Here is a 14,043-nt window from a genome sequence, read left to right on the forward strand (position 1 = left end):
TCTATCATTTTCTTTTCCTGTCTTCTCTGTATTTATAGGTCTCTTCTACTCATATTTTACTGTCTGGGAAATGCTATACACTCAACTGCTCCAAGAACCTGAGAGTGCCTTACTTATCATCGTCATGTCTATTAATTACTTTCAGGTTTTATGTATTTTACAAACTTTTGAGATATAGAAGATCAATTAAAAATAGCATTTACGAATTTAAAAAAAATTAAAAAAAATGAAATGTCTACATAATTTCCATTATATTTTGTCTTTATGGAATTTTATTTGTGTGATGATTTCAGACCTGATCTCTTCAGCTGGGACAGAGTGGTCAAAATGTCCCCAATTGAGAGACTTGAACATGCCTTTAGCAAGGCCCACACTTATTTGGGAATTGAAAAGCTGTTAGATCCTGAAGGTAAGGTTGAGAACTTGATTTTGCTGTATAATTTTGTTATATGAAAACTTGTTGAACTTGATTCTGCTTTATAGTTTTGAACCGTGAGAAGTTTATGTTGTTTTTCTTTTTAGAGTACATTATGACAATTAAGGAATCTTAGTTTTAAAGTATAAACCATAATTGCACTTTTGTGTTTATTTTTTCTTTTATGTGTATAGTATATGTGTACATTGGGAATGAGTGGTGTGGGTATGTGGTATGTGTGAGCCAAGTGTGTGCATGTGTGGGCTGGAGGAGGAAGTCAAGGGTCTTTCTCTACCGCTTTCCACCTTCTTTTAAGACAAGGACTCTGTCAGCTAGGCTGGATGGCCAATGAGCTCCTGGGTTCATCTCCCACCTGCATAGGCCATTGTGTGGCAGAGAAATCATTCATCCTTTTGTACTTAACAATGTGCAGGATCCTTTAGGCAGTGGGTTAATTATTTCACTGGTTAATAGTTAATTTTTTTTCAAACAGGATTGAAAGATTCTAGGAATATCTACTGTTGTTAGACAAATGATTCAGTGTTGGTTTAGTGTGTGTGTGTGTGTGTGTGTGCTTGTGTATAGTGTGAAGACTTTAGTTGCAACTTTAGGATTGACTGCTCCCTTTGGAGTTGTGAATGAAGCCTGTGTCATTTTTTACAAAACAGCTTGTGTAGCCTGCTTTTGAGCATTTTGCGACAGTTTTTTTTTTTGTTTTGTTTTGTTTTTTAATTTGCTCTTGAAGGCATGGTTTTAGTTAGTGTGTAGCCCAGGCAGTCTTCAAGCTCATGACCCTCCTCTGGCCTCAGGCCCTAAGAGCTGGGGTGGGAGGTACTCATCATGAGGCCGGGTTATAGAAGACTTAAGAACTGGAGGTTGAATAATTCTTCACCTTGTCTCATATTTTGTGATCTGAAGTAGCAATTTACTGAGACACAGTATTATGGAGATTATAAACGAGGCATTGCTTCTTGGTACAAAGAGAGTTACTTTTTTAATGTCATGCAGTTCACATATTTTCCACCTCTGAGCCATCCTTTCTTCTGCTTTTAGATGTTGCCGTGCAGCTCCCTGACAAGAAATCCATAATTATGTATTTAACATCTCTGTTTGAGGTGCTTCCTCAGCAAGTCACGATAGATGCCATCCGAGAGGTGGAGACGCTCCCAAGGAAATCTAAGAAAGAGTGTGAAGAGGAAGAAATCAGTATGCAGGTGCTGGCCCATCCTTCTCCCATCTCTGGACTTACCCATTTGTTTTCTCATAGATACAGGGTCAGATTCGAGCAGGGTAATTTCTTAACATCTGTACTTTTTCTAAGTTCATTTTTTTTAGTTAACATGCTGTCACCAGTATGTGCAACACAGCCAAATTAATTAAACAGGAAAGTTTTTTGTTTCTCATGGTGAGTTGGAGTTAGGCTCTGGGACTGTTGATCATGGCGCTGCATGGCTTGCTGAATGCTGCACTTTGTAGTCAACTGGTTACTGAGGGGTGGATTTTATTCACAGTGGTTGAGAGGCCAAGTCACTGACCAGGTGTCAGAGAATGGGTTTTCTCATGTTGTCTTAGGTTATTTTTGTTAAATATTAATTTTCTTTCTCTTTGGGGCCATTAATAAAGAACTTTATTTTGCATTATCTTTTTATAATGACTCTCAAAATATAAGCCTTACTTTCCTTTCTCCTTAGAAGAGGCAGTCTACCATAAATTGCTCATCAGATTTTCCACAAATGGGCTAACAGATGTTTTTCACCAGAGTATAAATGAAAATTTCCTAAGGAAATATGAATAATGGATTTTCTTCCTTCCTCAGTTAGTCTGTCTTGACTCAACCCACATTTTATCTCTTTGTGATTTTTGTCTAAGATCCCAGTCTTCTTCATTCATAAAAGGAAGTCTCTTTGCTCAGATTTTCAACGCCACACAGTCTAACATTTTAACAACTGAGTTCAGAGGTACACATAGGATCTAGGGAGATGGCTCCCTGAGTGAAGTGTTTGCTGCAGAAGCAGGAGGCCCGGAGTTAGGATGCCCCACATCCACATAACATTGGCTTTGGTGGTGTAATCCTAATGCTGGGAGGTAGGCAGGGGTGAGTCAGTCGAGCTCATTGGCCAGGCAGCCCAGCTGAATCAGTGAGCTCAAGGTTCAGTGAGAGACGCGGTCCCAATAAAATAAGACAGTGAGCAACTAAAGCATACACTTGGTATCAACCTTTGGCTCCCATATGCATGTGAAGAAGCTTATTTTCACACCACAAAGATATGCGCATTCAAGGAGAAGGAGGGGTAAGGGCTTCAAATTTGTAAGAAGGCACATTTTGGAAGAGAAAGGGTGTGTGCCTGGAGTTTAAATTTTATCTTTTGGTACTTGTATGGAGTCAGTGACTTGTGGCTAATATTCTTGTGGTAAAGACAACATATTGAATGGCTACTCCATAAGCCTGCTTATCTGTCATTATTATAACATTTCCTTCCAGATTTGTTTTGACATCCTCATTTAGCAAATTTATCTTTTTTTGAAAAAAGTTATTTAATCCTCCAGTTATGATAATAATCTTGAACATACCACTTTCTTCCCCACCTCTACGAGCCTTGGAAAATTCACTTGCTCTTTTACATTTTGGATGGCGTGTACTAACCGTTTTATTTTTATCCATTTCAAAAATAACACAATTTTTTAGAAGAAGAAAAATAATTTACTGATGAGGAAATGGGGAAGAGATGGGGCCTGATTGTGAATCCAGGTTTCTCTTCAGTTTTGACTGTCAAATAATGAAGAAGAAAATCCCTTAACTTGTGCAAAATTGTTCACATTGGTCCCTGGTCACTATCCTGCTTTGATGATACACCTTCCTGATGACCCAGGTGATGCTCTAGGCTTTCCTCTCGGTCTTGCCTCTGGCTGTTAGAGCCATGTCTTCATTGGAAGGATTTCTTTTGTTAGAGAGATAAGACATTTCAATTCGTAGTATTGAGGCTGTCTCCTCAGAGGGAAGGGCCGCCAAGATGGCCCGGTGGGTAAAGGTGCTTGCTTGTTCCAAAGCTTGTTGGTCAGAGTTCGATTCCTCAGAGCCCAGAGAAAGGGAGGAGGAGAGAATGAACTTTATAAGATTGTTCTCTGACCTCCATCTTGTGCGCACCCACAATAATAGTAAATGAGAAGGGGAAAAAAAGAAGCGGATCTTGCTTATTTTGTGGTATTTATATAAAATAATCACTCTGTTTAGGATGCAGTGTGATATGGTAAGAATTCCAGAAACTGTGTTCTGTTTGTTTACAAATAAGCATGTTAATTTTCACCTCTTTGCTTGTAGGCTGGCATTGGTAGCTTAGAGGTTGGGTTAAATTAATTGAGGAAATAAAATATGATCAAGTCTTGATCATCTTCTTGACTTTTCTTCCTGTCCACTACAGCTGAAAAGAATAATTTGATTTCTCCTTTAAGCTAACATTTTTGAGGGCTCCAATCCCAAGTTTTAATGTTAATTTAATACCTCTTATGCTATAATTTGCACTCCGATTGGGCTTTTCTTCTTCCCTGATTCTTCTTTTTTAAAATTTATTTATTTATTGTATATGAGTGCTTTATCTGCAGAAGAGGGTATCGGATCACATTATAGATGGTTGTGAGCCACCATGCACTTGCTGGGAATTGAACTCAGGACCTTTGGAAGAGCAGGTGGCGCTCTTAACCACTGAGCCATCTCTCCAGCCCCCTCCCCCCTGATTTTTATGTATGTTGAATTCCCTCTATGATGTGTCTTCTACCTATATGGTCTCTGAGCATGCCTCCTGTTTTTCCTCGGTTTTAACAGAGCCTTTAAGAAAAGGCTTCTCTAATTAACCTATTAACATCCGTCTCCATGTGCCCACACTCCTCGGATTCTTGCCCTCTCAGTATTTCTGTGAGCTATGTCAAGAATTTTAACCAGTGACTTAAGAGCATTGAGAGGACTGTGACGGGTTCCAGGCAGGGCGTCCTGTGGGTGTGAACACATGAGGAAGGTCATTCTCTCCGCTGTCAGAGCAAAGGATTGGGAGATAGAACTGTGGGTGCCAAGAGTTAGCAAGCCATTGTAGTCCCGAGGAGAGACACAGGTGGCTGTGGAAGTGGAAAGGCCTGGATGGATGTGAGTTGAACTTTGAAGGTAGGACTGACTAGCCTGCAGATTAAACATGGAAGAGAGAGAGAGAGAGAGAGAGAGAGAGAGAAAGAGAGAGAGAGAACAAACCCAAGTCTGTCACTCAGGTTTCTGGATGGGATACTGATGTTCATGGAGCCTTGGTGGTGGTAATTTTTGGGGTGAAACAGTGGAGTGTAAAAATGTGGAGAGAGTTTGATATACAATAAAGGCACTGAGGTGCTATTGCTACAAGAGAGATTTACTAGAAATAGAATATCCATGGGATATAGATTATTTTTAAATCCAGTAGAAATATATGATGTCACTCCATCAAAGTTTATCTAGAGACAGGAAAAAGGCATTTCAGGAGGTTCTGTACTTACAGATGGGAAGCCTCATTGAACTGGGCAGGCAACCGCTGCGTCCTGCTCTGGGGATGGAGAGCGTGGGAAATCAGGATGGGTCAGCATCAGAGGAAGCCACTGAAAAGCTCATAGAAGAAACATGTGAACATGATGTCTGGCTCCTCTTGTTTCTGGTTGGTGTGTGTCGTTCCAGCTTAGCTGTTGTTAGAAACAGTTTAATTGGTCAGTTAACTGAATGGGTACTCCAAAAGTAAGGCTGGGAAATGGATTTGTGAACTTTTCAGTCATTTGGGGGCAAACGTTGACAGCATTGAGTCAAAAGTTAAGACTTTAGTGGTGACATATGTGAGCACGGCTTTTCCTGTTTTCTTCATTTAAGCACCTGTGGAATATTTTACACGAGTTTTTAAAGACATTTTGCTTTGAATGGGAACAAAAGAACAAAGGGGTCAGTAAGCTTGATTATAAGACCATAAAGTTCATAAGGAGAAACTAATAATTTAGAAAGGGATTGGCAGACATTTATTTTACAAGCCTTAACCCCCACAACAAAGCCCCCAAACACATCATATAAGTTAGATGCCTCGACAAAGGAAACACAAAATCCCATCAGTCCCACAGGTTGTGTTGCGCTGCTGTTGACTATTTAACATGTGATATAAAATGTGGGATCCTGAGAGAATTTTAACCAGGGGTCAGAGCAGAGTCCCAGGCTCTCTTTTTCTGTAAATCACAACCATTGTTCAAGGGCCAGCATGTTTTCTGTCCTCCACCCAAATTCTCTATTTTGCAAAGTCAGATAGCATCCCTTTATGGGACCACTGGCATTTAGAACTTTATTTTTGTTCAGCAATGACTCATATGGGATTATTTTTCTCTCCCTGACTCCTCAGACGTGGAGCTCCTCCTGTGTGTACTCTGTTTTGTATTTCTAGATGCTTTAATTCATGGCTTTGTTCACTCAGTGCCTGAGAACTGGTTTGTCTCCTGAGACCCTGGTCTCTGCCTTGGTTTCTCCAGACATTGGTGAGCTTGGTGAGCACCTGTATCTTCATGGTTGCTGTGGGTTTGTTTCCACAGAGTGCAGGGCTGGCAGAGGAAGGCCAGAGTCCCCGAGCCGAGACCCCCAGCACCGTCACTGAGATGGACATGGATTTGGACAGTTACCAGATAGCACTAGAGGAAGTGCTGACGTGGCTGCTGTCTGCCGAGGACACGTTCCAGGAACAAGACGACATTTCTGATGATGTTGAAGAGGTCAAAGAGCAGTTTGCTACCCATGAAGTAAATATCTGTAGCTGAGAGCCAGATCTGTCCCCGAGCGGTGCCTGATTTAGGGGTGGGGATGAATAGGGTGACTTCACAATTGGGTTGCTGTTTATCGAATTCTGCTCTATGAAAAAGGTCAATAGGTATTGCTAGTGTTATTTAAATGGGCTTTGTTAGAAAACTGGAGTGGAGGCTGGAGAGATGGCTCAGAGATGGGCCTGAGTTCAATTCCTGGCAAGCACATAATGGCTCACAACCATCTATAATGAGATTTGGTGCTCTTTTATGGCCTACAGGGAGTGGATGATGGACAGTTCATGGCAACCAGATTCCAGATTTAATCTTATGGCAACTTGTGTATTTTATTTTAGAACCGATGAACAAATCGGTGTGTAGCAATGTCCTTTTCAAAGTGTTTAGTTGTAGCTGAAAGTCAGAATGACCAGCTGGTATCCCAGATCATTAGGTTTCTGCTACTACCCTAAAAGCCATGATTTTTATTTGTTGTCTGATTAAGCCAGTGTTATATCCAGTGTTCCCACACAATACTGTGCAAGGGGAACTGCTTGCTGCTCAGAGTCAGGATTTTCACTCTGAATGTGGGTACTTCTTTTTGGTTAAGCATGATCTTTTTGTTGTTGTTGTTTTGTTTTGTTTTAGTGTGTGTGTATATATATATACATGCGTCTTTGTCTCTCTCTGTCTCTCTTTCTATGTGTGTGTGTGTGTGTATGCATGCGTCTCTCTCTCTCTCTCTGTGTGTGGGTGTGTGTAGGTATGATATTATTTGACTTTTGGAATTGAAAAGAGTGGAAATGGTAATATTCTATAAGTAGTTCATCTGGTGTGAATGTGGTGGTATTTCTTATTTTCATGTGTATTCCTAATTCCACCTTTATGGAACACAATCAGCGTTTACTTAAAAGAGATGGTTCAGCTGGTTAAGGTGCTAATTGCGAGACCTGATGCCCTGAGTTCCATCCTTGAGAGTCACTTGATAGAAAAAGAGCTCCTCCTCTCACTAGTTGTCCTGTGATTCCCCACATGTATGCTGCAGCATGCACATGCATACACACACATGTGCATGTACTCACATAATTGTGGGAGCTTACACAAATAAATAAATAAACAAGTATGAAAGTTTTAAACTCATGTATTATTACCTACAACATGTTTTCTTTGATCTACCTTTATTTCAAATTATAGTTGATGTTTATTTCTTATTTCCAGAGCTTAATACGTTTCATCAAAGTCTTTTTTTTTTTTTTTAATGCTTTCTATAGGTCACTTTCTCTGTGACATTGGTATTGAATTTAGGCATTAGCAGGTTTTTTGTTTGTTTGTTTGTTTTTGCAACATGTGACTCAGTAAGCACCATGATGTTCTTTGCTAGACTTTTATGATGGAGCTGACAGCACACCAGAGCAGCGTGGGGAGTGTCCTGCAAGCTGGCAACCAGCTGATGACACAAGGCACTCTGTCGGATGAGGAGGAGTTTGAGATTCAAGAACAGATGACCTTGCTGAATGCGAGATGGGAGGCCCTCCGGGTAGAGAGCATGGAGAGACAGTCTCGGTGAGTGGGGCCCAAGAAACAAGAACCTGACGCCCTAGACTGCACTGCACAGTTAAGTTCAAGTACAGGTCTGTGGGTCTGAGAAGATAAATACAGAACAACCCTTGCAGTGTTCTGACTCCTTTCTGTGGGTCCTACTGCTAGGATTTTCATGGCCTTTGTTTCCTCTTCGGTATGTTAGACAAGACAATAGGAAAAAGGTGAAAGGTGGAAGGGAAAATGTATTTTGCATGGATGAGACAGTATTTTTATTTTTGTTGTGATGATAAAATACCCTGACAGAAAGCGGCATAAGGGAGAAAGGGTTTCTCCTAGCTAACAGTTCCAGGTTACAATATCATCATTTTGGGGCCATCACTGGGACAGGAACTTGAAGACAGTAGTCATCTTACTGTCACAGTCGGAGCAGAGGGGGATGAGTGGTTACAGGGTTAGCGTTCAGCTAGCTCTCTTTACTCTTATACAGTCCCTGGCCCCACCCAGGGACTGGTGCTGCCTGCTCTCAGACTGGCCTTCTCATGTCAATTAGCCTAATCAATACAGTTCCCCCATGGACATGGCCACAGGCCAACTTCATGTAGACACCCCCTCTTTGAGAGTGTCTTCTCAGGCGATTCTAGCTTGTATTGAGTTGACAGTTTAAACTTACCATCGCAGATGCCTGTTTCTTTGCAGTAGCATTAAAATCAGCAAGGCATTGATGGGAGATTGACTACAGGACAGTGTGACATGGACCTGCTGTTCAGTGCTCTGTAGCAGTTTAGAAAGCAGTCTTATACCATGGTCCGTTTCACTTTCCACGTTGCGTTTCACATCCCATTGCCATTTCCACCAATTGAATAAGCAGGAATTCCTGAGTGTAGAAACAGTGGTTTTGTTTTGAATACAGGGAGCTGTTATCTTCCTGGACTGTATTTAATGGGGTCCATTTGTGAATAAGATAAAAGTGGTCCCCCTTTAGTTTCTACATTCATGGACTCTCTGCTACCTGAATGGTTAGGTTAGCCATGGTGTGTTCTCTTGCCCCAATTCCCTGGTGCTGGGAGTAGGTGCCTCTGCCAGGGAACAAACTAGAGGGAATGATGCTCTATCTCTCCCCACTCCCCCCCCCTCTCCTCGGCCAGGCTGCATGATGTTCTGATGGAACTGCAGAAGAAACAGCTGCAGCAGCTCTCGGGCTGGCTAACCCTCACGGAAGAACGCATTCAGAAGATGGAAAGCATCCCACTGGGTGATGACCTGCCATCCCTGCAGAAGCTGCTTGAAGACCATAAAGTAAACCTGCCTCTTGTTTCTTTTTCTACTTCCTCACATATGAAGCCAGCATGGCGCCTTCCTGGGGCCTGATGGAGTTGGGAGACTTCCTCCATGTTGTTTTTAGTTCAGCAGCTTATATGGTGGTGTTTGTGGGGAGGTGGCTTTTCTGAGCCAGGGCTGAGAGGGACAGCTTTGCACAGATGTCCATGTCTTTTTCCTGAAAGTGTATGGCATTTGTCACATTCAGCAAAGGTGGCTTTGGACCACAAAGTACATGCAAACCTGAGTGTGTGGGCATTAATGCCTAGTGTGGGCAGAGAAACAAAATGGAAGACACACACACACACACACACACACACACACACACACACACACACACACACACACACACCCCTAATGCTGTAAGGAAACTTGTCACCTTGTCTCAGAAGGGCATGGGGCCCTGAGTGAGGAACCAAAGTGTGGTGGGCAGCGTAACTTGGTCCCATGATCCGTGGTTCAGTTTTCATAGTAGAAGAATTGAAAGGTAGAACAAGGCACTCTCCCTGTAATAACTGTACTGATCATTGAAACATCTAGATAACTGATTAATAAAGCCTTTGGGTTACATTAAACACTACCCAAGAGGCATCTCACAACACTATTGCTTGTGTTTAAACAAATTACTCTCTACAGATGTCTAATGACTGTTCTTTTCCTGTGGAAGAGTGAAGGGAAGGGGCCCATATGCTTGTTCTTGGTTACTCTCTTGGCAAGCTAATTAGAATTGCTTCTATGAATCATATAGCTTTTGCCACATTTCCAATCTTGTGCCTTTTAGAACTGGAGAAAATGACCTCTGGTTCTGTATGTTTAAACTCTGGACTGTTAGATCCATTCATTCTATGTTTTGTCTTTTTCTAAAAAATATTTATTTATTCATTATGTATACAGTGTTCTGCCTGCGTGTATGCCTGCACAACAGAAGAAGGTATTAGATCACATTATAGATGGTTGTGAACCACTGTGTGGTTGCTGGGAATTGAACTCAGGTCCTCTGGAAGAGCAGTCAGTGCCCTTAACTCTGAGCCATCCCTCCAGCCCTATATTTTGTCATTTTGTTTTGTTTGTTTTTTTATTTTTTTTGAGACAGTGTCTCATTATGTAGCCCAAGCTGACTTGGAACTTCTGTGTAGACCAGGCTGGCCTTGCACTCACAGAGATCCTCCTGCCTCTGCCTCTTGAGTGCTGGGATAACCACACCTGGATCTATTTTTTGGTCTTCATTCTTAGAACAGACACAAGCATTCCTTCTCTTCCTCCTTCCCTTTGTCCTCCTCTTCTTCTCCCTCCTCCTCTTCTTTTGATTTTTGAGAACAATTAAGGCTAGAGAAGGCACACACATTTGCACATTTGCAATTAGGTTTGGTGTTGTACTTTTAGACTCTGGCTCATAGCGAAATGCGAAGGTGTGCTCAGGCGTCTTTATTATAGCACTTAAGATAATGATGGGAACTGGCAATACCACGCCTCATTAGGTTTCCTTAGTTACTATTGACAACAAGTAGATTTTAATTAGGTAGATGAGGAAGAGCAGAAATCATAGTTTATCTTCTCTGCCCCCTTTAACCCCCCTTTCCCTCTAGAGTTTGCAAAATGACCTTGAAGCTGAACAGGTGAAGGTAAATTCCTTAACTCACATGGTGGTGATTGTTGATGAAAACAGTGGGGAGAGTGCTACAGCTATTCTGGAAGAGCAGTTACAGGTAAGGACCTTGGAAAGTAGAATGGTTCGAAAGATCCCCTCTCTGGTCAAGATCCATGTGCTCGCTCCTCCTCTGTATCTTTGTTTGTACAGAAGGGTATAAAAAAGTCGACTCTATTAGTCATCTTTTAGTTACTGTAATGGAGTTCTTGAGGCAGGCTACTTTACAGGGAAAAAGGTTTACTTAGCTAACAGTTTTGGAGGCTGGCAGTCCAGACAGCCTGACACATGTTTTCCCTTGCCTATATCAAATGGAACAGGAGGATGTGTGTGTCTGTGTGGCATCTCTCCCCTAACATACTAATCCATTAGGATTTATCATGATGGGACCACCTTCATGCCCTGATTTAATTTAGTTAAAAAAAAAAAAAAAACCACCAAAATGAGAAACAAAGCCTGTCCTCAAGCTAAATTTCTACCCCCTGGATACTATTCATGCAAAACTTTGTGAACTGAACTCGCGTTTGAGTTTGTGGTGGGCTGGGTTGGAGGTGAGGCACAAGCCATGACACCTGGTTTTGGTTGTACTTTTTAGTTGCAGTTCCACATTATGTGGGTTACAGGCTTAGCTTCCTTCTTTCCAGCATTGCAGTAAAGGCATGAGATTGTTAGTCAGCTCCTATGTGCACAATGCTAACAAGATTTGAAAGCACAGGAACCCGTTCAGGTGATGGGCAGGCTTTTCCGTGTGCAGGCCCTTGAAGATTTTGTGAAGGCGACCGTAGCCTGAAAAGTTTGAAGAACAGGAAGTAAACATATGGGTTGCCCTTGGGAGCAGTGGTTAAATGCTTGCTGAGAAAGAACAGATCTCTGGATTTGTATGCACAAAACAAATAAACAGACAAACAAATTAAAATAAAATGAAACCTCAGACACACACCCAATTTGCAAATCTATGTGAAGTGTTACACAGAGAAGTAGGAACAGGAGTTCTGGTTGTTTTCTTCTCAGCTCTGAGTAATTTAAATAACTGCATTCTATGCAAGCTAGTGTTTTTCTCCTATATACACTTAAAAGTATGTTTTGTAAGTTGGTGCTTTGGAGAACTGTAGTAACTGTCTCCTGGCTGTGCTGACCAGAGGCTGTTTCTCCCTTCCCAGAAACTGGGTGAGCGCTGGACTGCTGTATGCCGCTGGACTGAAGACCGTTGGAACAGGTTGCAGGAAATCAATATTCTATGGCAGGAATTATTGGAAGAACAGGTATGGAATGCAACTGTCGCCCATCAAGATAGAGTGACAGAGAGCCTATCAGTTCATTATAGCTGGGGAATATGGCTCCCCTCTTCTTTAGTGACAATTCTGGTTTCTTTAAGAAACACACAAATATTATAAGAATATGTTTTCATTTTAATCCCACGTGTGAGATATGGGGCTGCTTCCGAGTGTTCCCAGCAGCTGACTATGATTTGCCTCATGCGCTTGTCGGCGTGTGATTTTTGCCAGCTGCTGATAGTTCCTGAGATTGTGTGATATGTGGAATTTCGTGTATATAAATGTTTGGGCCCCAATGGTTGCTGGGATTTTGGTTGGTTGGTTGGTTGAGGTTTGTTAAGTAGTCATAAGCAAAGAAGAAACAATAACAAGAAGAATTTAGACATCCTGGTGGCAAAACTTGAAGGAGCTTGATGTCTGTAACCAGCAGGAAATAGTCTAATGACAATGTCACTGCCTTTCTTGGGGATCTCTTTCCTCTCCCCTCTATCCTTTGGTGTCTCCTACCTCATGTTAGGGGCCTGGAAGGGTGGAAGAAAGAAGAACCCACAAAGTTACCAAAAGACCAGCTACACTCATCCCTTTCTTTGGAAGGCCATACTTTGAGAATAATTTGGAAGTAGTTTATTGAAATTTGCAAATAACTTTTTTTGAAAAAAATTTTTGTGTTTCTTTTAAAACATATACATTTATGTTATTACACATGAATAAAATAAACTACATGCAACAGGAATAACCACAAGACAATCAGGAATTATACAAATGTTACATTCATAGTGATTTGGCCATTTGTATTTGGCAAACTTAAAGTAAACATCTTTCCTATCTTGTTGGTTCTAAATTTCTGAATGGAGATTAATATCTATCCTATCTCATCTCTATTAACTTAAAACATCTATCTTGATCTAAAAACATCTAAAGCCCTAACCTACTAAGCTTAATTGAATACTAAACTATCTGGTCTTCAAACCCATCAGAGACTTGAGAAGGGATAAAACTTAAATACCTGAGTGAACCCGGAGTGAAGGTTAGCAGCTTCCAAAATGAAAGAAAAAAAAAAAATGACTGAGACAGTTTACTGTCATTTCATTATTGAGTGCTGCTTAATTAATTAGATAATTAATTAATTTGCTTGCTTACTTTTTGTTCGTTAGATTATTGTTTGTTTTGTCCTCAGATGCTCTGAGGATGACCTTGAGTTCCTGACTCTCCTGCCTGTAGCACCATACCTGCTTCCTGTGGAGTTGAGGGGCAAAGCCAGGGTCTTGTACATGGTAGTAGCCATGCGCTCTACCAACCGAGCAACATTTCTAGCTCCCTATTTCTTATTTTAGAAGGCAAATTCTAATCAATATTATATCCATTTATGCAGCTTATTCATTAAGATCATGTTATGTGGCTCCAAGGTAATAAAAATTTGACCTCTGTTCATTACTCATAATGTTAATGCTTAGACCTGTTCCTTTACCCTACTTACTCTTCACATCATAATTACTCCTGAGTTTTTGTTGAGTGATCTGTTGGAACATATACCAACATAAAATTCCTTAGCATACAGTTTGTACTCAGTAAATAAGGGGTAAGGTAAAGGAATATCTTCAATACATTGTGAGCATTAAATCTTCCTCTTAACTTTTAATCAGCGTATGGGCTGAATGCATGAGAAAATACTTTTTAGCATTGCCCATGAATACACACTCAGTTGCAGTGTGATACAAAGGTGTCTATGCACTTTTCCTCTTGCCATGGTAGCCCCTTTGCTCACTTCGTAGCTTTCCACTAAAGTTGTTATCATAACAGAATCCAAAGAAGTAAAAATTTTCTCTCCAGTGCCAAACAGTGGTAGCCTAGGAATTAACTGTCTATCTTGACTCCATTGCACTTTCACCCAGAAAAAGCAACTCTGTTCTCTGCACGGGGATCAGGATATTTTGTTTCCTGACCTATGGTTATTTCATTTTAGCAATGTGTACATTAACTCAGAATTTTATGATCTGGTCAAGGTGTCCCATACAATCGTTAAATACATACACATACTCTTGGCTGAGAGTTTTAAATGTTTTTGTTGTTGGCCC

The 14,043-nt window shown here is 41.1% G+C and overlaps 1 protein-coding gene across 1 annotated transcript in view; it reads left to right on the top strand.

Annotated features, from left to right (window-relative positions):
• The window catches only part of Utrn (utrophin), a 490,302-nt gene that overhangs the window by 124,078 nt on the left and 352,181 nt on the right, over positions 1-14,043 (top strand). The window contains exons 7-13 of the mRNA XM_051164610.1: positions 294-409; positions 1,469-1,629; positions 5,990-6,193; positions 7,572-7,753; positions 8,878-9,028; positions 10,636-10,755; positions 11,855-11,956. Coding sequence (XP_051020567.1) covers positions 294-409; positions 1,469-1,629; positions 5,990-6,193; positions 7,572-7,753; positions 8,878-9,028; positions 10,636-10,755; positions 11,855-11,956 — 1,036 coding nt within the window. The remainder of the gene's footprint in view (positions 1-293; positions 410-1,468; positions 1,630-5,989; positions 6,194-7,571; positions 7,754-8,877; positions 9,029-10,635; positions 10,756-11,854; positions 11,957-14,043) is intronic.

The sequence above is a fragment of the Acomys russatus genome, chromosome 21 (genome assembly GCF_903995435.1).
Source record: "Acomys russatus chromosome 21, mAcoRus1.1, whole genome shotgun sequence".
Lineage (NCBI taxonomy): Eukaryota > Metazoa > Chordata > Mammalia > Rodentia > Muridae > Acomys > Acomys russatus.